This window comes from Rhinatrema bivittatum, chromosome 10 (genome assembly GCF_901001135.1).
Source record: "Rhinatrema bivittatum chromosome 10, aRhiBiv1.1, whole genome shotgun sequence".
Lineage (NCBI taxonomy): Eukaryota > Metazoa > Chordata > Amphibia > Gymnophiona > Rhinatrematidae > Rhinatrema > Rhinatrema bivittatum.
In genome coordinates, this window is record NC_042624.1 from 73,577,194 (window position 1) to 73,601,145 (window position 23,952).

At 42.7% G+C, this 23,952-nt stretch overlaps 1 protein-coding gene across 3 annotated transcripts in view; it reads left to right on the top strand.

Moving 5' to 3' along the window:
* The window catches only part of RGL1 (ral guanine nucleotide dissociation stimulator like 1), a 127,720-nt gene that overhangs the window by 92,824 nt on the left and 10,944 nt on the right, over positions 1–23,952 (top strand). For 2 of the 3 annotated variants that reach the window (XM_029617526.1, XM_029617524.1), the window contains 6 exons: positions 721–810; positions 6,228–6,314; positions 10,843–10,875; positions 11,814–11,935; positions 13,452–13,541; positions 18,784–18,958. In XM_029617526.1, the coding sequence (XP_029473386.1) occupies positions 721–810; positions 6,228–6,314; positions 10,843–10,875; positions 11,814–11,935; positions 13,452–13,541; positions 18,784–18,958 (597 nt within the window). The remainder of the gene's footprint in view (positions 1–720; positions 811–6,227; positions 6,315–10,842; positions 10,876–11,813; positions 11,936–13,451; positions 13,542–18,783; positions 18,959–23,952) is intronic. The other variant, XM_029617525.1, reaches the window with a different exon arrangement.

Sequence of the window (23,952 nt, forward strand, 5' to 3'; positions counted from 1 at the left end):
TGCTTGGGCTGGAAGTCTAACTTCATTCATCCTTCCAACTTAATACCTAAGCTTTGATCTCCAGGAAGGTCCACTACTTTGTATATAATTACCCTTAAGTTATTATTTTTATTTTCTCCAAGTTCTATTTATCCTGTTCATTGTAAGGCATTATTCTAAATACTGTCAATCTATTGTTGTAATGTAAACCGAAGTGATTAGTAACTTTGTTACCAGAACTTCGGTATATAAAACTGTTAAATAAATAAATAAATTCATCCATATGACTGAGCGCTGTTTCCTCCCCCTCACTCTGCAGATGGCTTACAGAAGCTGGCTGGTAATATGTATGCTGGCAGTGTACCACATAGTATGTCTGGGGGAAAACTGGACCTGACAAAAATTCCTCATGGGCACTTGGTCCAAAGTATCATTTTAGCCTCATGGTCGTGAGAGTTTCCCAAAATAAAATCTCCTCAGCAAGAACTGCCCATATACATTGGCCATAGGCAATCAGTCACAGCAATCCTAATAAATGTTTTTGTTTGGGCATGAAAAGCACCTCAAAAGAGTACAGCTGATGTCACTTCAATGCTCGAATAAACAGCTTGGTTTATTGTAGTTCACATGACCACGATTTCCCAGTTGCGTCAATGCATGTTCTGTTGTAACTGTGAGGACTGGGATATCACGTGGGTACCCAACCATGTAATTAATTGTCTTTGTCATCTTCTCTTAAAGGAGGGAACATCAAAGTTTGCAAACTTGGACAGCAGTGTGAAGGAGAATCAGAAAAGGTCACAGAAGCGACTTCAGCTGCAGAAAGATATGGTGTGGCCCAGCACCTTTTTTCCTTATTACATTTCTCAGTATTTTATCCAGGGGTGTAATGCTTCACTCTATACAGGACAATTTTCAAGGAGTTCAAGAGTCTTACCTTTGAACTTTTAGGAAACAGCCTAGGGCTGAGCACTTAAAATCCACTACGTGCCTAAAAAGTGAGCAGCTATGGGGTAAAGACAGGGCCTTAGCACAAGGCATCTAACTTAGGTCCCTAAGTCTAAACAAATGAACTGCAGGCCTATATTTAGGTGAATTTCTAGCTGAAAACTTAGGTGCATAAATTTGGCTGAAACTCTACCTAAATTTAGGGTGCTAAATGAAGCCTTGAGCCATTTTTCAGAATTTACCTCATAGGCTATAATATAAGAATGCAATTCATTGCTCCTTCTTTATATCTAGTGTGTGAGAAGCTGACAATCCCTTTCTGATACAGGCTTTATAGCAGAATTTGATTTCCACAAAAAATAATGAAGAGGAATTACTTCAGTTGTGTTGTTTGAGTTTGTTCTAAATAATTATTTGTATAAAATAATTCCACAGTAAATATAACATAGGAAATGAAGACTTTCACATGACTTGTAAAAAAAAGATTTCCGGTGTCACTTATTCTGCCCTGAGCATCTTCAGAAGTGCAGTTTGTGCCTTGCAAAAACAAACATTTCTCTTACGACCTGTGGTCCTCTAAACAATTTCAGCAGCTCCTCTATAGCCTAGGAGCAGTCAGATCTTCAAAAGTACCATCTGTGACATTATTCATTTCCTCTGCACTCTGGCAGGCCAAACCACACCAGTGGGTTATGCACTCCTACCAGCAGATGGAGATGGAGTAAAACTGACTCGCTGATGACACTGACCTACAGTCCTGCCCTGACATCAGCCTGTGAGTATTCTCCATCTCCAGCAGATGGTGGATATGCAGTTCTCTTGTGGAGCTTGCTTGTAGTGGAAAAAGAAAAGCAAAAAACAAAACAGAGCAAGAGAATTAGGAGAAGAAATGAACACAGAGCTTGAACTCCTGAGGAGAAACCTGTTGGTCTGTCCTTCAGTTGGGTGCTTCATGTCTGAAAGTCTAACAAAAAAAAAAAAAAGTGGACGAGGGAGTGCTCGACAGTCAAAGCTTGTACCCTCTCCTCCCGCAGCTGGAGACCTGATTGTGCTCTCAACCAGGAAGGGCTGAGCTCAAGTAAAAAAGAGTTAGGAGGGAAGTTTAAGCTTCTTCTTTCTCCTTACAGAGTCTCTCTTATCCTCAGCGTTTCCCTTTTCCCTCTCACTTCTCTGTGGTGTTAGTGAAGAATGGAGGCAGCTCGGTTCAGTCAGCAGGCACATGGTAGGCCTAGATTTGAGCGTGTATTTGCAGAGCGTGTACACTCTGGCACAGTTAGTGTGCGCATAGCAGTTTGCGTAAAGCCGAGTTAAGGAAGAATAGTGGCCCTGGAGACAAAAAAGTATAAACGCCTTGCTATTTGTACGTCTTGCCATATAAGGGCGATTCAGCCATCACTCTCTCTGCACCTGTGTCAGCACTGTTTAAGACGCTCAAGGAGAATTTCCTACTATAGATTTTGCAGACTTTAGGATCTCCCCTTGGCCTATAGTGGATCCAGAGGGGAGTGGTGCAGGAGGCAACACAGTGGACAGTTCCCCTCCTCCCTTGTTATCAATGGCAGAGACATCCCCAGGGGAGGGGTTGGAAAGTGCCATGTTTGGGCCTATGGATCCATTCTCCTCCTGGGTGGAATTTTTCAAGGGCTTGCAGGCTTTTCTGTAGGGGTGTCTAGTAGAGGTGAATCAACCCACTAAGAGGGGATTGGCCTGACTGAGTGCAGAAGAAGGAAAAATTACTACTTGCCTGATAATTTCCTTTCCTCTAAGGAAGGCACACCAATCCACAACCAACCCTGGGCTGCCTACTTGCTTTTAGTTTGCCCTTTATATGCGGACAATGCATAGTGTTATTTCTTTTGATTCGTTTGAAGGATTGGTAAGTGAAAGAACCAGCCCCTAAAATGTAAACTTCTTTGCTGAGCTCATTGTTTCCTGGTTGGTTGGGAGCATGAGTGGTTGACAGTTAATAGTCTTATTCAAGTATAATCAGTTTGGCTTTTTTAGAGATACTGGCAGGCTAATGCTGGGGTAGGGCTATATGTCAGTGTCATCAGTGAGTCAGTTTTACTCTGTCTCCATCTGTTGGTAGGAGTACATAACCCACTGGTGTGGACTGGCCTGCTTTCCTTAGAGGAAAGGAAATTTATCAGGCAAATAGTAATTTCTCCAGTGCTGTCTGATTGATCCAGGCAGTGTATGGCTGATGTCACCTATGACACTACCAACATGGCTGCTCTCAGTAAAAAGGAGAAGTGTTAAGGTAATGGTAATTTCAAGATGAGTATTATTCATTTGCCATGGTTTGTAAATTGAGTACTCTTGGTAGACATTTGTACTTTGGAATATCTCAGAAACATGAACTGGAGATGCATATGTCTTTTTTGTGTGTGCAGGTTTGCATAAATGTCTGAATTATAGTAAGTAGAATGCTGCAAAGAGTAGGCATGTGACTACTTTCAGGCCAGGGGTCCACTTCTGCTTTGGGATGTGAACTGGAATCCATATCTTCTTCATTATTTACAAAGTAAATGTTGATGTGGGATTGAGGTAGTAGCCTTAAAATGGCAGCCCTGTGATAAAGCTGCCATTTCAATTCTACTAGGTCCCACATCTGGCCCAACTCATTACTGTGTCTATGAACTGAGCCATCATGAAAGACCAGATGCTGGGAAAAGTGCTGCTTGGTGATTTGGACTTCCAGTTATTTGCACAAGTGATATATATACTTTTAATGTTTTATGTCTTGTTTTTTAGTGTATTTTTAAATATGTTTCTTTTATCATTTTATGTATTTATGTTTTTATGAATATTTTCTTGGTAACTGCATAGAAAATCTGATATGCTGTATACAAATTTAAAATAAATAAATAGAGAGTGGTTTAGCACTGTATACAGGCAATATATATAAAAAACGGTGCCTGTGAATTTTGATATTTTATCTGAGAAGCATCCAGATCACATGTGTGTTACCAAGACTTGGTGTTAATGTCTTACTTAATCAATTGTGTCCTCCTGGTTATTCTTTCATATCCCAACCTCATTTAGTAAAGAGGGGTGGATATTTTGTAATCCTTCACTTATTCCTTTTGAACAACCTAGAGTCTCTGTGGAAATTTACCCCTGGTCAAATCACAGACTGCTAACGCTGGAGTTTTAAGACTCCTGTTTTAAATAAGAAACGGATAATAGGTCCAGGAGTTGTAACCAGATAAGGATACATGTGTACTGACTAGTTTAGAAAAAATATTGCTTCCACCCCTTTTGACAGTTCCTGACTCAAAAAAATGTTCAGGGTCTGACTTAAATATGGAACCCTGTGCTCTAGGATGTTTATGATCAGCTGCCACCTTTCAAGACTGTTCATGTGCGCCATTTACATTTTGTTCCCTGGTTCAATACATAAAAAGAAGCAAAAAGGAAACTGAGAAGGCTCAAGCATAGATGGAACAGATATCCATGTAATGATAATTTAGCCCCTTATTAATTTGTCTTAGATTCCTGTAGACCTAAGGTCAATAACGTAAAAAAAAAAGTTTTTTGCATCAAGAATTAATGCATTGCATACATTAATAACACTCACGAGCTGTTCTATACTGTTAAATCATTCAAGAGCTCAAGTTCTCATGCAAATGACATTACTAGTTTGAGTCTAAATCCTGGTAATTGCAATTTGCTGACTTTTTCTCTAAAAAAAAAAATTCAGGGATATTTATAATCTGTCCACATCTGAAATTTCTAACCTTTTTGTGTAGTATCACCTGTTACGATAAGATAGGTCAGCTTTTCAGCCATATAAACTAAAAAAGTTGCTCATATCATTAACAAGTTGAATTCTGCTTCTTGCCCTCTTAATCCATGTTCTACAGCTCTTTTAAAAGTGATGAGAACAGATCAGCCCATTTATTTCTGCCTTAGTGAACGTATCCCTCGAAAAGGCTTTATGCGTTATGCTTAATATTGGCCTCTGTACGCCCTTTGCTGAAAACATCATCTTGGTCCCTTCTATATTGGCTAGCTATCACCCAAACTAATCTTTCTTATCAAAAATGAAGTCTCTAGTATTATACCAATTAATTTTCTGGAAGAATTTTCCATTTTTGATAGTCAACAATTTTGTTTTAGGAAACCCTATCTACCGTTGATAATATCATTCAGGGTTTGATACCGATAATAAATATGTAATGCTATGTCTTGATATTTCCACTGCTTTTCCATAGATCCCGTAATTTATCTATCTAAAATTTTATATTCTGCGTTCTCCATACAATACCATCCAGTGTGGATCACAATTAAAAACAAACAAACCATAAAATCAAATAATTGCTAAAAAAAAAGATAGTTTCTTTCATGTCTTAATGACTGGGCCTTTGGGTCTAAAGTATCTGAGCCAAAATGGGTTCTCTAAGATTCAAAATACAGGAAGCCATGGTACTTCCAAGCAGAAAATCCTCTCTTAGGCCAATGTTTGCATGTATTGAAACAGATTTTATTGGATAGCAAAAAAAGAAATAGAGTTTGAGGAAATTAACTTCCAACAATAGCTCATAATGGTTGTGTTTCTTCTGTGGTATCCAATAAACTTTAGTTCAGAGTCTGCTGAACTGTTCTGAAAGAGTGTCCTCCACTTGTGATTGTTGCTATTGGTACTCGTTCATTCCTGATTAATCTGAAGAAATGTGTGGACCTGTGGATTGGTGATCTTCAAATATATACTAGCGTGGGCCCACGATTCCCTGACCACCGGACATCCAGGGATAGCCAGGATAAGTTCAAGAGGCCAAAGACAAAAGAAGCTTGAGACTCAGCAATAATCAATCCCAATCTTCAGATGACTTACAGGAAGAAAGTTCCTAAAGATGTAGGAAAGTGTAGCTATTCAAAGGTACATTGATGTTGAAAAGAGTTGAAAGATATGGAAATAAATACTTGGTTGGCTCTCAGAGTCCAGGATGACAGTCATCACCTTCATCCTTTTAATTCCTGCCTCAACTATTACGTAATGTTGTCCTCACCCTAACTGGCAAAGATGAAATCTTAGGGACAGATTCATTAAGGCTTTTCTCCCATTTTGTGTCTATGGGAAAAATCCTCCGTGAATCAGATACTAAGTGAGCAATAACAGATGAGGCCTCTTGAATATTTTACAAGTAATCAGATCATAGTTCAAGCACAGAACATTTCAATAACTGTAGTGCTGAAACCAGCCTGGCTGGGCCTTTCTGATAATAGGAGGATATTTGTCTTTCTTCTACCAAAGTCTATCATGGTTTTAATCCAAGATTTGTTGTGATTGATTGCAGGGAGTCATGCAGGGCACTGTACCTTATCTTGGCACTTTCTTAACTGACCTAACCATGCTTGATGCAGCTCTTCCTGACTGTATTGAGGTACGTTTATGTATTTTATTGTGTATTTAGCTTGCGCCTTGTCATTGGTAGCTCAAGGCAAATACTTGACTGTAGCATTGATGCTCAGAAGATGTTCTGTGCAGTTATTATACGTCTGTTATTTCTGGATATGGTTAGACCTCTCTTTACTTTGCTTTTGCACATTCCTTACTCATCAGTAAAGACCTACAAGAAAAGTTTTCTTGTCCTCTTTGGGTGGTGGTAGAAACTGTGCAATAATGAGACATCAGAGGTGGTGGGTGGGTGGACGACATTAGTGTTCACCCTTCTCTCTCCCCCCCCACCCGGCATTCAGCCTTCCAACCCTTTGTCTCTTGTCCCCTGACCCTCCAATTTTCTCTGCCTCTCTTCCTAGTCCCAATCTAGACATGCCAAAGGGGATGCAAAAAATGAAAGACGACTTGAAAAAAACTGGAAGAATGGTAAAAGGTTTGAAAAATGAGCTGCAGTGTAGAATCCTGCATTTGGGAAGCAAAAATCTATTGGCTACAGATCATATAGAAGGACATGAACTGGAAACTATCAAACAGGAACGAGATCTAGGAGTCGTCATCTCTGATGACATCAGGTGGCTAGAAAGAGTTAACAATATACTTGAAACATTGAAACAAGACAGCAGAAAAAGTCCATATGGCCCATCTAGCCTGCCCATTTGTCCATTTTATGTAGCCCTTACATGTCCCATCACTCCTAGGTGGTATAAATAGTAGTATCATCATCAAGATTACGCATGTAATATTGCTCCTGTGTCGGTCACTAGTGAAACTCTACCTTGAGTATTCTGCACACTTTTGGAAACCGGACTCTTGTAAGGATATTGAGAGGATGGGAACAATTTAGAGCAGTGGTTCTCAACCTTTTTTCTGTCGGGACACATCTGACAGATGGTTCTCACATGCATGACACAATGATCGTCATGGGGCTTAATGTAAACACATACTCTTGTATCTACAGGAACAGTGGGTGCAGAGCAGGACATTTCCCATTCAATTTACCATACAAAAAGATATTTTTGGTGTCATCTCAGTAACAGCAACATAAACTTTCTCTTCTACCGAGCACAATAGCCATCTTTATGAAAAGTCAGTAATTTACCACCCATGCATGTCCTGTTGAGAAAACAAACACATAAGATTGATACAAATGCCTACATGCTAGTAAAATAATTCACCTCGGTCACACACACAGAATCAATCTTCACCAAGTACAGAAAGACTGCAGATTACAAACATGGAGACAGAAACTGGAATGGAAACCCAAAAAAGCCAGTCTGCATGCAATACAAACTGGAGAAATGGAAACAGAAATAGCACCTAACAGACTTCCAGGATCTGCAATAATTACACAAATTAATCCGCACAAAGTTGCACCTATTTTATGGAACTCATTCAAACAGTAACAACCCTACCTATGAAAAGGCAACAATACAAATATTTAACCAGGCACTCCTATTAGCCAAGCTGCTATAGATCCCTACACAAACTACAAGCTTGCAGAATATCCTTACCTGGGTCACACATGCAGAACACAGACAGACCCTCACCAAATACAGAATAAAGTGACCATCAAGTTAGTTTTTGTTTTTCCATTGTTGTACTGCACATACTCAGTCTGGCTTCTTACTGTTTCCAGTTCATTTTGTGTACAAATTTCTATTTATACATTCTAAAACTAGAATAAATATTTCAAAACAACTGATAAATAGAATAACATCCAATCATTAAAAACTTACAAAATTAATAAAAATTCTCTAAATACCAATAAAGTATTTTAAACAGCAGACACATCACATAATACCCAATAATTAAAATGGCAATCAATGAAGAAAGAAACTTAAAAAGCCACCTTTACTTACCCTCTCCAGCAACTCTCCTAATCCTTTTCCTTACAGGCCAATAGCACACACCAGAAGCAGCAAGGGCTGCTGAAGCTCTATCCTCATCTTCTCTCACACACCAGTCATCTCCCCGTCCACTCTCTCTCTCTCTCTCTCTCTCTCTCTCTCTCTCTCTCTCTCTCTCACACACCAGTCACCTTCCTGACCAATCTCTCTCTCACACACACACCAGTCACCTTCCTGACCAATCTCTCTCTCTCTCTCCCACATACACCAGTCACCCCCCTGACCAATCTCTCTTTCTCTCACACACATCAGTTACCTCCTTGACCATTCTCTTGCTCTCACAAGGCAGCACAGGCAAACAGCTGATTGCTGCCTTCTTACCACTGTGGGGCTGGGGGCGAATCTTGGGAGCCTTGGGACATGAATTTGACAGCAGCAGTAGCAGCATGGCCCTTTCTTCTTCCCACGTGCCTGGTAAACATCACTTCCTCTTTCGGGCCGCAGGGAGAGGAAGAAGAAAAGGCCATGTTGCTGTTGCCGGCTTCCACAAACACTGCTGCCGTTCCACTCTGGGCTTGAATGTGCTGATAGCCCGGGCAGGAACGGCAGCATTGTTCATTGACGCATTCTGTGAGTCTCGCTTAGGTTTAGGAGGAGGAGGGAAGAGCAGTGGGAGACCAGGATGTGCGCGACACACCTGCGGTGCTTGGCAACACACTGGTTGAGAAACACTGATTTAGGGAACAGATATTAAAATGATACTGTCCCTGCAAAACAAACTCTACAAAGAAAGGCTTAAGAGATTCTAAATGTACTCATCAGAGGAAAGAGAGAGGGGAAGAGTAATGAACAAAACATTAAGATTTTTGACAGGTGTCAAGAAACTACAGACAGGTGAGATTTTCCATAGAAAAGGAATTTCAGGGACAAGAGAAGTTGGTGGAAGGAAAGTTCAGAGGAAATGTGAGAAAATTCTTTTTCACTGAGAGGGAGGTAAATGCCTGGAAGAAACTGCCAGCTGAGGTGATGGAAACCAGTACTGTGGCAGAGCTCATGTAAGCTTGGGTCACACATAGAGGACCATGGTAGGTGGTACTGCAAACAGCTCACGACTTCCTTGAGAGGAGGAAAGAAGTAATAAGCAGTAAACAAGGGGCACGTAAACATGACCTAGCGACACCGCAGATCAGGGGGTAGCCCACAGGTCTCAGAACCAGCCAAATTGATACTGGCAAGTTGATGGCCAGAATTGTCCAGAAAGGTAATAAGGAGAAAACAAGGGACGACGACCTAGTGATACTTCATACTTCAAAATAGCCAGGCTGGAACCAACATACTACGGCTTCTCAGAAACTAACCAGATCAATGTTGGCAGATTGGTCCTGGCCAGGTTCCAACCAGCAAGCCCACGAGACCTAGGCAGCCAGATGTTCAGGCAACATCCTCACAAGTTTTGCTAGCTGCTTAGATTATTAAAAAGCTTGTGGTAAGACATGGTGGGAGGGAGACTGAGTTTTGGATTAAATATGTAATGGCAGAGAACCAAAGAGGATGACGGCAAAAATTGGCATTGATAAGGAAAGATATTCTGCAAGCAGTCAAGCTTGCTGACAGCTGGGATATATCTTTGGCAATGTAGACTAGAATTACTGGGTCGTCTAATAGGCTTATTGGTCTTTATCTCCCACCACCTACTGTTACTATATTACCTTAACGCTTTCCTCCAGCTCGTTCCATTTCCCCTGACTTTGTGGCTTCCTACACACTCCTAGATGCTATTAGGGGAGCGTAGGGGTCAGAGAGAGAGATACTCACCTGAGCCAGTCTGCTCGCCCTAGGCTACATCAGCCATTGACCCTGCTCCTTCCTGCAGCCGGAGGCAGCCTCATGGTGACAGTGGCAGCCTTGCAATGGTGACAGTAGGAAGAGGAGGCCTGTAACGGGAGCAGAATGAATATGTGCACTACAGCTGCTCTTCCTCATCTGCCTTCCCCCACGCTACACTTAGCTTCTGCTTCTCTGTCTCCTTTCTGACTCCAGTATGGGACGGGAGGAATCTAGAAATATAAGCACAGACCTGAGCCCTATAGCAGCTGTTCCCTTGAACACGCAGTACTGAACATATGGAGCATTCTCTCCTAAATGGGCCCCATGGTTGTTTTTCTGGATTTTGTCTCTTATGCTATGCATTTAGATATCATAAATGCATAGCTGCTTGCTCCAAATTACTCCAGGCGTTAATGTGTCCCTGAGCCCTTCAGGTGTAGGTCTTTTGATTCTTGACCCTGCGCGGCTTCCAGCTTTTGTCTAGCTATAGCCCTTATTTGTATTCTGGTTCTGCACATGACCTGTATCTCTGGTGTCACTGGACCCCCTGTTAGTAACGAATAAAGCCCTCCTTCGGTTTGGCTACTGACCTAAAACTATCATCAGTTGGAGTTCCTTGTCTTGAAGAAGTGGTCAGGGCCCTCCTTTTCTTTGCAAAGTGGATGGCAGTAACGGTTTAGGCCCCTCACACCATCGTTCGCAGCCCAGTCTACGCCCCTCTCATCCACATTCCCCACCTATGGCCCTGCATATTATAAACAGGTCTGTTCTGCAATTTAAAAAAAATATGCAGCTGGTATCACTTTGCAGTTTAGTCTTTTCTTTTGCATTTTACAGGGCGGCTTGATCAACTTTGAGAAAAGGAGGCGGGTAAGTGATTTCTGTTTTGTTACCACTCTGCTCCGGGCTGCTGATCTCACATCAGTAGAACGCGACAGATTAGTTCTAAGTTAGGAGTATCTGCTGTGCTCAGGTCTTCATTCTTGTCACGTAATCACGTCTGTTTCACCTCTGCACCACGCCCAGGACGATCGCAGCAAGCTCTTCGGGGCCAGATTTCAAATTTTGGAGTGCCCATAGGCAACAACTGAACAACCAAAGGCTCTCAGGGTCGCGTCTGTGCCACAAGGAGCGCTCCTGCAGCATGCGATGGGCATCCTTCCTCTGGGCCCGGCCCTGTCACCGTCTTGATGGGTCCTGAGACTCCTGATTTAGTATTACTTGCTATAAAGAGGGCAATATTGAGTGATGTGGGCAGCAGGAAGTTGGGTTGGGATACTCGGTGGGAAAGTAACCCCAGTTAGCAGGTAACTTCAGACCTGCTCTCCACCGTGGCCAGACTTAGCCAGATGGCGCTGAATACTGGTGCTGCCCGGTTAGGTTTAAGCCCCACCCTGCAGCACCCCTATGCTGCCTCTGTTTTTCAATCTGGGTAAGTTTTATGCGGGTAAAAACGTACCGGTTCAGTGTGACAGATAATTAAAAACTCGGGGTTTGACAGCCAAGTCTCAGACTTATAGCTGGAGAAGCCCTTTCAATCCCGACCTCCAATGTAATAAACTCCCATGAATTCCAAAGGACTTTTGGCTAATAAGAACCAATGATTTGATTGTGGGGTGTAAGACATGGGGCCGATAACCTTCCGGCAAGAAGAGCACGAGCTCTCGTTTGAAAGATTCTGCCCAGTGAGCTGGCTGCTTGATCGCATCTCTCTCGCACGATAACAGGAACGTTAATTATTTCTGAGCAGCCCCATCTTTTCCTTTTGTGTGGGGAAAGAGCATTCACTTCCATTTATTTTGTTTCAGGAGTTTGAAGTGATTGCTCAGATTAAGCTTCTTCAGTCTGCCTGCAACAGCTATTGCATGACATCGGACCAAAAATTCATCAGATGGTTCCAGCGCCAGCAGCACTTAACCGAGGAGCAGAGGTGAGGGCTGTAATAAAAATTACCGGACTCCGTTTCAGTGCTCGGCCGTGATGCTGTGAGAGGATAATGACCTGATGCACCATCTAATCCTGGGGTGGCCAGCTCCAGTCCTCGGGAGCCACAGATAGGCCTGGTTTTCAGGATAGCCACAATGAATATGCAGGAGAGATTTGCACTGCCTCCACTCTATCGCTTGCATATTCATTGTGGCTATCCTGAAAACCAGGACTGTGTGGCTCTTGCAGGCTGGACTTGGCCACCCCTGATCCTGTCTGCCCATTCCTAATGCAACACCACTCGATTTCCCCTCCCATCAGAGGATCCTCTCTGCCTCTCCCATGCTGTCTTTTTTTCCTTCCACCACCTCCCTTGTGAGGCTGTGCCATCCACCTACCATCTCACTATGCTCATTATACTCCTGACTCTGCCTGCTTTGAAACATATTAGGATCCCTTGCTCCAGAATTTCCTTTGCACTTGTGTATTAGTTATCCTTCTGAGGTATTTGAATGTCTCAGTCATATTCCCCTCCCCCCCTACTTTCTCTCTTTGAGGGTGCATATAACTTCTCTCCATCTACCAAGAAAGGATTAGACCCAAAACGTGGTGTATCCATTACCCTAATTCAGATGCATTACAAAGCTTGGTGGGTGAGATAGGAGCTGGGGTCTGGGTGTTAGACTACGTGTAGTACTTGTAAGAACCAAACAGAGATGACGAGGCCTGGAATAGCTTCCCAGCGGAGATGGTGGAAGGCAGCACTCTCTAACAGAGTTTAAACACGCCCGGGGCAGATACAAAGGGCAGAGGTAAGAGCAGGGTTGAAAGACATAGTGGGGAGCTGGTATTGGTTGAAGTATGAACTTACCTAAATTAGTAGAAAACAGAGAGGATGACAACTGAGCAGATTGGATGGGACAGTTTGTCCTTTTCTGTTGTCATCTGCTGTGTTACTATTTTATATATTGCACAGTGAGACCCTTTTCCCTAATTAATATTCTGGAGACCTAGTCAGTTTGCTATAAAGACACTAATGACAGACTCTGAGACTAGAGCAAAAACTTTGGGAGCGGAGACAGACCTAAGTTTACCTATAATCAAGATTTGTGATAAAGGGATTCCTATCCACTGGCACCCAGTTATAGTAAAGCTCCTTATACTGGAGTGAACATTTGCATTTAAAGCTCAGTAATACTAAATGATGGGTTATAACTTGATCGCTTTAAATGAGTACAAGATATGTCTGCAATGGCATGGGTGAGCCGCATTACATCCTGTGCAATGCTTTTTTTTTTCCACAGAAGTGATGGGTTTGTGTCTCAGAGGAGGGAGGAGAGAGGGTGAAGCCTGGCGGCACTTGAGCACTGCTGGGGGGGCTCAGAGGAAGGCCTCTAACAGCCAGCGGGCCAGGAGCACTCTAGCATTCATCCTGGGGAGGAGATGAGGAAGAAAATATGACAAAAAAAAACTCAGTCCCAAAGAGACAAAGCATAATTAGAGTTTTCTGTGTTGTGCAGCTTTAGCATCTCCTGTGAAATAGAGGCAGCGGTTGATAGCAGTCCCACCTCGCCGAAGCCCCGGAAGAGCATGGTGAAGAGGCTGAGCCTGTGAGTGTTCCCTGCACCCTGGTAACATGAAGCAGCAGGGCCGTAAGAGGAAAAGTAAAGAATGCAGTAAGGGATTCTGACTTGTTAGCTCAGATAAACTGCAGAGCGAGAACCATACTAGAAAAAGTATCCTGAGGTTCTGGAAGCAGGTTAAGACCTTTTTATTTTCGGCAGGCCTTTGGGAATCGTCAGGCTTTTATTGTGTCTTGGATACGCCTGAAGCGCACTTGCTGATAGGGAGCTGGTTTTAGTATTTTTACGTTGGTATGTCCCTTTGTCGGTGGAATGTTTTATGTTTGCTATTTGGGGCAATTATAACCCACTGTGGGCCGTTAGCGGATTAGCCAGCTATAACTTTCTAAATAGATAGCAACTTGTAGCACGCCTCTTTATGAGAGGCAGTAAAACCTCTGTGCCTTTGATGTTGTGGAGTGTACGGTGCATGCTGGTAGCAGAGCCCGTTCAATGGCGCACCTGCTAAAAGGTGGCACCTAATCTGAGGCAGATGTTACATTTTAGGATTTAATAAGGGCTCGCTAAATAACATGTTGAGAAGAGCATACCACTCTGTCTACATGCAGGTGCTAAAACCTCATGTGCATATGTTTCTTCATTTACGTGCATCTAGATGATAATTTTAATGCATAAATACCAATGTCTTTTCAGACAGGTCTAGCATGTACAGTAAGCAGTTATGGCTATTTTTAGCACATGCTAAATGGTTTTAGCGTACATGGGAACTTTATTGCACTGGTCCCCAAAAGATCCTCTCTGATTCTACAACAAAAACATCTATGCTTACTTATCATAAGCCAACCAGACCCCTTAGTTTGGCGAAATGGCTAAATCATTGGTACAAAAAAAAAATCAGCTCTGTTCATTGATATAAATCTGGGGTAAAATCAGTATTCATTATTTACAGCCTAAACTTCAATAAAAAACTAACCAAATTATAATTTTTAAATCAGTTTCTGAGACCTTGGTTTTATTCCCTCCTCTTGGCCTAGACCGGGGGTGCTTTGGAGGCAGCAATCACAACCTCTCAGGAAGTGAGCCTCTGCTTACCTACTGTACCTGAATTGTAACTTGCCTTCAGTATGGGTTTGAGAAGGCGAGTGATTAAATGCAAAACAAAATTGCAACCCATCGCACAACAGTGACCACTAGTGGCCAGACCCAGGTTCTGTAGAAAGCCCTGGTCCAAGACCCCTGCTGAGAACCCTTGTGGTGAGGGCTGGGCTCAGGGATGGCTCAAGGCAATCTGCTGCCTGAGGCGAGGGATGAGATGGCGCCCTCTTCCGCTGCCTCCCTCTGCCCTCCCATCTCCCTCAGCCCCCTCTCTCCCTTTTCCACACACACGCATACATGCAAACACACATATACCCTCATTCACTTCTCTCCCTCTTCCATACACACCCGCACTCTCATTGTCTCTTCTCACCTCGATGCTCATTAGCTACAGGAGCCTCCTCTTTCCCCAGGCTGGCGGGACATGCGCTCCACTTCCTCCTCCTCCAGTAGTGTTGGCCTGCTCTGCCTTTGTTTTATTTTCAGCACGCGGCCCGACACTGTTGCTCCTCCTCCTGCGTCTTCAGTTTCCCAAGGAGGAGGGCGATACTCCTGCTCGTCTTTCTCGCTGTGCAGCACCGGGCTTCACTTTTTCTTCCGGGGCCATGGGTGCTGATGCTCCTCCTTCTTCCACCGCGCGCTGCTGCAGGCCCTTTCTTTTCCGGCCTTCTGCAGCAGGGCACCCGGAGTTTTTGGGTGTTGGCCCGGAGACCTGGCAATTCGTTCAGAATTCCGGAGTCTCCGGGCCAAATCCGGAGAGTTCCCAGGTATGAGTGTGAGGAAGATGCCATAGCGGCATTCAGCGAGGGGCATTTTTTGCCATCTCAAAATTCTGCCGCCTGAAGCGGCTGCCTCATTATAGAACTGCCCCTGGCTGGGCTAAATGAGGGGAAAAGCCAAGCTGCTTGCATATGAAAGCTGATGGTGTACTGGTTTTTGAAGGGACAGGGTCTGATGGAACTAAAAGACCAGATAGTAGGAGGAAACTGCCAGGTCAAAAAAAAAAAACCCCAAAGAGGAGTTGGATACTTTTATTATTATTTTTTTTTTTAGTTAAGGGTGAAATTCATGGCAACACCATAACATAGCAGCAACTTTTCATCCAGCATTGTAAACAGCTGCAATTGCACAGTATCAAATCAGAATATACACAGTTGCTTACAATAGTTTTAACCTTTTTTTTAGCACTCTCCAAATGTCTGGGGATACACTTGATAACCTTTTCTGCAGTGTGCTTGCAGAGCCACCAGAGGGCAGTGTGCTTACCATTCTCCACACAATCAATTTAACAGCAAAAAAGGTCCCAGCCCTCTGAAAATTGCCATTTTAGAGGCAGTTATTATTATAATCATGTGAGCCTGTTAATAAAGTATCAGCAGATATTCAGGAGGGAATGTACATAGCAAAAACTTGTTTTATTTTCATTATTTTTGTTTTTGTAAGTTTTCACTTTGTATAATTTTTTGTTTTTAAATTGTTTTGTTTTTAGTGCGCCCTAATTTTCAATAGCACACTTTCATTCCAGTTAGTGTGCAGTATTTGAAATAGCACGCATTCTTTCCAGCTGGGGTGCACTATTTTAGTTAGTGCGCACCAAAAACAAACCCAAAATTTAGTGGGGGGTTTTTTGGTTGTTTCATTTAAAAAATGGTCTGAAACAATATACACAATGTCATTTATGTTGTCTTTCATTTCGAATGAAAGCAATCCCTTAAGCTTAGATGTCCTTTATGCGGTGTTGACAGGTCTTTGTAGTGACGAGGAGGATTTTCCCCCACTGAATTTTCTGTTATCCCAAAGTTAAGGAATTCCCCTGTTTCTACATTAAATCCCTCAATCGCTCAGAGAAAGGCAGTAAGGCAAAATTTGCTAATTGTGTTGTCAGTTCAACATGGAAACCTTTTTCATTTATATTTGTTTGGCTTGGCAGATTCTTCCTGGTTCTTTAGGCTTTCAACTCAAACTAGAACCCACTTTTGTGGAGCTACAGCATCATGAGCCCTCATTTACAACTTTTCAAGACTTTTCTCTCACCTTAATCCCTCATGTCCAGCCCAGCCATCACAGTGACAATTGTTGGACTGAGCACAGATCTTAGTTCCCTTCAGATCTGGCACTAGTGCATTCATAGCCAGAACAAAGGAAATTGCGATACTGGATCAGAAAAAGGGTCCATCAAGCCCAGCATCCTGTTTCCAACAGTGGCCAATGCAGGCCATAAGAACCTGGCAAGTACCCAAACACTAAGTATATCCCATGCTACTGATGTCAGTAATAGCAGTGGCTATTCCTTAAGTCAACTTGATTAATAGCAGGTAATGGTCGTCTCCTCCAAGAACTTATCCAAACCTTTTTTAAACCCAGCTACACTAACTGCACTAACCACATCATCTGGCAACAAATTCCAGAGCTTAATTGTGCGTTGATTGAAAAATAATTTTCTCCAATTAGTTTTAAATGTGCTACTTGCTAACTTCATGGAATGCCCCCTAGTCCTTCTATTATCTAAAAAAGTAAATAATTGATTCACATTTACCCGTTCTAGACCTCTCATGATTTTAAAGACCTCTGTCATATCCCCCCTCAGCCGTCTCTTCTCCAAGCTGAAAAGTCCTAACCTCTGTAGCCTTTCCTTATAGGGGAGCTGTTCCATCCCCTTTATCATTTTAGTCGCCCTTCTCTGTACCTTCTCCATCGCAATTATATCTTTTTTGAGATGCGGCGATCAGAATTGTCACAGTACTCAATGTGCGGTTTCACTATGGAGCGATACAGAGGCATTATGACATTTTCCGTTTTATTCACCATTCCTTTTCTAATAATTCCCAACATTCTGTTTGCTTTTTTGACTGCCGCAGCACACTGAGTCGACGATTTCAATGTATTATTCACTATGTCGCCTAAATCTCTTTCCTGGATGGTAGCTCCTAATATGAAACCTAACATTGTGTAACAACAGCATGGGTTGTTTTTCCCTATATGCATCACCTTGCACTTCTCCACATTAAATTTCATCTGCCATTTGGATGCCCAATCTTCCAGTCTTACAAGGTCCTCCTGTAATGTATCACAATCCGCTTGTGATTTAACTACTCTGAATAATTTTGTATCATCTGCAAATTTGATTACCTCCCTCATCATATTCCTTTCCAGATCATTTATAAATATATTGAAAAGCGCCGGTCCAAGTACAGATCCCTGAGGCACTCCACTGTTTAACCTTTTTCACTGTGAAAATAGACCATTTAATCCTACTCTCTGTTTCCTGTCTTTTAACCAGTTTGTAATCCACGAAAGGACATCGCCTCCTATCCCATGACTTTTTAGTTTCCTGAGAAGCTTCTCATGAGGGAATTTGTCAAACGCCTTCCCTAAGAGCTCCTTTAACCCCTCAGACATCTAACGGTCCAACTGACTCCCTCACAGGTTTCTTGTTCGGATATATTTTTAAAAGTTTTTTTTTAAGAGTTTTTGCTTCTACGGCCAACTTCATTTCAAATTCTCTCTTAGCCTGTCTTATCAATGTTTTATTTTTAACTTAAAAACATAGAAAATGATGGCAGAGAGGACCAAACAGTCCTTCCAGTCTGCCAAGCAAGCTTATGTTAGCATCTGATGCGCCATACAAGTCAGTCCCTTACTTAGTTTCCCAAACTGTCAAAGTCAGGACCCTTGTTGGTTGCTGTCTGAGTCCAATTCCCTGTTAACTCTTGCCGTTGAAGCAGAGAATAATGTTGGAGTTGCATCCAAAGTATCAGGCATGTTGGTTAAGGGTAGTAACCACCACACCAGCAAGTTACCCCTATGCTTATTTGTTTTCCCCCCACTTTTTAGATTCCCACCCGTTAGTTTTCAAAGAGACCAATTTAGGTATATTCCAAAGTTAGACTTTTAACACTTTGAAAATTTACTTCCTATCAAATTAATTTTCGATGGATGAAGTATAAATGAGGCTTAGGAATAAGACCAGCAGAGGGTACAAGAAAAAATCTATGAAGTAAGCTGGAACCTTTGATTTTATACTTTTCAATTTATGATGTATTTATTTTATTGCTTGTTGTACACCGTCTTGATCGATTTTTTTTTGACATGGAAGGTGGTATATGTAAATAATCTCCGTGGAGTTTATTCCACTTCACTACTTTAACTAAAACTTTGTCGGCTTTGCTTCAAGGTTGTTTCTTGGATCAGACACCACGCCCACTAAGGAGCAGCCCAAGTCTCCCCCCAATGGGACCAGCTCTGAAGAGAGCATGGATTCTGTCAGTGTATCTTCCTTAAATTCAACCCACTCCGAGACTGACATCATCACCACTCCTACAGACACATCTGATGAACCTCAGAAAAAGGTACCTTTTGATTTAACCTAATTAAACGAGGTGAGGTAGCATGCATTGCCATGCATACAAACCTAATGTAAACATTGTATAGAGAGTGTTCGCCTATTGGTCCTATGCTCTGCCATTTGAGGATGAGTTTACCTTATCAAAGTCCTCCCCCCCACTCAGATGAAAGCTCTAATTGTCTGGAATGGGCCAGATGCAAAGCTGCTATTAACACTGTTAATGTACAACAAATAAAATAACCTTGTCTGACAGTAAAGGGCATGAATAGGTGAGGTGATCACAACATCTGCATTTAGATTTATTATAAGGAAAAGTTTATATAAGAGAGCAGGACCCCCCCATCAAACCATACACACAAGTTCAAAGAAGGAAAATAAACAACCCAAAAAGTCCATATTCAGCTGCCATTTGGTTAAGCAAGTGAGCATCCGGCTAACTTGGCTGGAATATTCTTTGGCAGAGCCACGCCACTGAATATACTCAGCTATCTAATAGTTAGCCACATAAGTTTATCTGACCAACTTTACCAGATAAGGCTGACTATTGGCATTTTTCTGGCTAACTGCCGGATTCCCATTCTGTGTCTATGGGAAAATACCTTGATGAATCAGGCCTTAAGATAGCCAGGAGAGTAGGACTGCTTCAGAAGATCCCGGTCTTGCTCTCCCCCCCCCCCCCCACCACCACACCCACACCTAGCTAGCTATTTAACCAGAAAATAGTTATCTGTCTAAGAGGCAGCCACTAAATGCAGCGAATATTCAATCGGTGCCACATAACTGGATAGGTCTGAACTTTTCCGGCAAAGTGATGCCTAATATGGACCTCCAAATATTTAGTGTGATCACAAATACCTTAAAGGTCAAGGTTTGATGTATTTAATTTTCATACATAGTGTTTTTAGTGCTAATCTTTCGTTTTGAATGAAATTCAGTCTCTGAATGGCAAATTCAGCCCATATAGCACAAAATGCACCATGTGATTATGTGCAGATTACTGTGTGTGTGCAGGACATGCGTCACAGTGCCTGCATGCTTTATGGTTCCTCTGCTAATCCCCTGTATCCTCTGGCCTCAAGCATGGTGGAATGAGCTCAGCTCTTGTGTTGAAAGGATCCCCTTTGCTAGAAGCTTCCACCACTCAAGATGCTGCCCTAAAACTAAGGCCTCATGTGTGCCATTTTAAAGGAGGAGCAGCAGCCTGTCCCTAACTCTACCAAGGAAAATTATCATTTACTTTTTTTTTTCAGTTTATTTTTATATATCCCTCTCCCATTCCAGATGGCATGCCTGAGCAACTCAAGTAGCCTTGCTAGTCAAGAAGGGGTTTGTCTCAAGACACATTTCATTTCAAATACTGTGGTTTTATCAAAATGGAAGGTGGAGAGAAAAGAAAGTTTGCTTACTGTAAATGGGATTCTCCATAGACAATGGGATGAATTAGCCGTCACACGTGTGACATCATCCAATGGTTATGAACAGACCCAACTCTCTGAACTCAAAGAACTTTTGCTCTACTGAGCATGTGTGGGAGTTCCTGCATGGGCAATGCCTTCTGAGCTCCTCAGTTGATTGTAGAGGATAACTTTAGCTCAGTATCAATTCTTCAGGGAGGCAGGCAGGCATTAAACATAGCTAATTCATCCTGCTGTCTATGGAGAGCTCTGATAGTAAGCAAACTTGCTTTCTCTGTTGACAAGTAGGGCTGAATTAGCCATGACACATGGCTCAAGTTGAGGGCTGAAAGGCGGACCACTTATTGAAAAAGCATCCTAGACCTCCACTGTGGAGAGTGGACTACTAGGTGGACAGACTGCGCAACACTGCTTATCCAAAGTTACTGTCACTTCTTAATAGAATGTCAAAACAGTAATGAGATGTAAAGAGGTGAACTGGCGATCAAACTGCAGCTTTGCAAATATCTTCAATAGGCGTGGCTTGCAATGAGCTACTGAAGTAGCTATGGCTCTCACTTGATGAGCTTTGAACAATGTCTGAGAAGGCCAGCCAGAGAAAAGCAATGAACTGTCAGCCAATAGGACAAATGCGCATTTGGCAACTATTATGCCCAGTCTATTAGGATTATAAGATATGATTGTGAAATTTGACAATATCGTTGACTTCTCTTCAGATAATAAGCTAAGGCCCTCTTGAGTCCAATGAATGTAGGGCTGTCTCCCCCTTATGTGCATGAGGCCTTGGAAAGAACATTGTCAACATAATGACTTGATTGAGTTGAAAACGCAAAGCAACTTTTGGCAGAAACTTGGATTGAAGCAAAGCACTACTATGTTGTGATAAAATTGCATATACAGTGAGTAATACACCAATGCCTGAAGCTCAATGACTCTTCTAGCTAATGTAATCATAACTAGGAATATTACTTTCCACATGAAGAACTTCAAGGAAGTCAACTCTGATAGTTAGTAAGGAGGTTCATGGGTTGTGCCAGATGTCCTGGCTACATATGCCATAAGCCCTTCATGAAATTAGACACTAAAGGGTGTATTGGTTTGCCCTCCAATGGCACTGAGATGCAGTTTGATTGACGATGTACTGAGACCAGAGGAGGAGAGAGAGAATAAGTACTAATGACAACTCCTTTGGCTCACATGTGAACGGGTCCAAGAAACATGCTGACATCAAGAAGAAAATTTGTAAGCTCTTTTGGATGAAGACTTCCTAGTAGAAACCACAATGTCCTCAACTTTGCGTAATGACAGTGAAGTGATTAATGAGCAGTTAATATCCACACAGTCAAGTTGGGAGAGGGAAAGTACGGATGATAGACGAACTTCCTCCTGAGTTAGTCATATCGGATCCCAGAGGGATCGATGGCTGATAACTGGATGAGATACAAAAACCACATTTGTCTAGACTGTACTGAAGCAATTAGGATCAGATGTGCCCAATCCTTGAGCACTTTCTGCACTGATCTGGCTACCAGTGGAAGTGATGGGAAAGCATATAGAAAAAAAATGGCAGAAAAAGACTGTATGGCCAATCTAATCTGCCCATTATCCTAATCAGTTTCGTTTTATAATTTCCATCACTTCCTTAGAGATTCCCTGTATTTATCCCATGCTTTCTTGAGTTCAAAAACTGTTTTGTCTCTACCACTTCCACTGGGATGCTGTCCCATACATCCACCACACTCTCCGTAAAAAAATATTTTCTAAGATTACTCCTGAGTCTACCCCCTCATCCCATGACCCTTTGTTTTTGTTGCGTTCGTGGACCCTTGGACTGAAGTGGTTTTGGCGATGGACCCAGACCAGACAGAGGCCCAACTGGAGTTTCGTCTTTACCAGCCCATGTTCCCCTTGAGTTGAGCCTTTGGGTGACAAGGCTAGCAGGTCTTAGTGGGGGCCTTTGCAGAAGGTGGTGAGATTCATCGTAGGGTAGCTAGGTTGGAGAAGACTGAGATCAGGCTTATCCGGTGGCAGGTGGCAAACAAGCGACTCCAGAGGCAGGCAGTGATCAGTGGCAAGAAGAGATCAACATGTCAGAGATCAGGCAGAGGTCAAACCAGGTATCTGTCCGAAGGGAAAGGTGGGACAGACAGGTAGACAGGAAGACATGGAGAAGAACAGGTGGGTCATGAGGGAGACACTGAAGAGATGAAGACAAGGATCCTGGACAAAGAAATGAAGACAGACACAGGAGCAACTCACACTACTTGGAAGTAGGTAGCCTGTTGCTGAGGCAAGTTGCTGTTTGGGAGCTGCCCTTTTATAGGGCAGCACTGTGACATCTTCTTCAGGGGACAGGGGGCCTTTCCTACCGCGATCCCCCCAAATGCCGAAGGGAGATGTACGTGTGCACACCTAAGGGAAGATGCAGCATGCTAGAGTTGGCTGAGTCACATCCAGTGGCCTCCTATAGTGCTAGAGAGAGGCGCCTTGCTGCTTGGAGGCCCAACGGGGCTTCCCCCTGTTGAGCGATAGCGTGGATGTCTCAGCCCTGGAGGAAAAGACAGCAGTTCATGGGATTAGCCTATGGAGCAACAGACGCAACAGTTTTAGAGCCTTCTTTCCGTTGACAGAGGTTTGTTTCCTGTGCATGGAAGCCTTTGTGATATATAAATGTCTTTATCATATCTCCCCTATGTTGCCTTTCCTCTAGGGTATATATGTTTAGATTTTTAAGTTTACATGTTTAGATCTTAAGATCTTTATAGTAGGTATGAATCCCATTTGAGTAGAAAAGCATCTGGAGTGAACCTGAGCTTGCTTTGAAGAATGAAACAGGATCTCTCTACCTTCCTGTTGGCCTCCAATACAAACAAAATTGATAGATAGGTTATTCAATTTTTGGGGTTGCCCATCTGCCATTGCTTGATCTAGAGACCCCTTGTGGATGAAACTCTGCTGAGGTGATCTACCAATGTGTTGGAGATCCTGGGAAGATAGGTTTCTTGTAGGAAGATGTGACTGCAAGCCCACTCCCAAATTCTTAAGGATTCTTGACAAAGGGACCGTAACTCTGTGCCTCCTTGCTTGTTGACATAGAACATTGCTAGTTGATTGTCAGTTTGGATTAGAATTCTTTTTCCATGAAGGCAATATGAAAAAGCTATTAATACATGTCTGTTTACTCAGAGCTCCAGAAGATGGGTCTGAAACAGTCATTCTGCTGATAATCAGGTTCTCTGGATTCAGAAAGGACACGTGTGTGCACTCCATCCCCTAGTGGCTGCATCCATTGCCAGCATTGCTTGATTGGGAAGAAACTGAAGGGGGGCCCCCATCTCTAGGACATCTGGGTCTAGCCACTACTGGATTGACCCTCACTGGGGATCGACAAGAGCTGAAATAACTGATCCCAGGGAGTGTGGAAACCCCATTGAAAAATCTCCATATTGTGGTGGATAAAGGACATCACATGTATCGCTTCCATCATGTAACCCAGAGCAAACAATATTTCCCTGGCTGGGACCTGATCCTTCTGGAGGAAGCTCCATATCAATGTCCAAAGGCAGCACACTCATTCTATCCT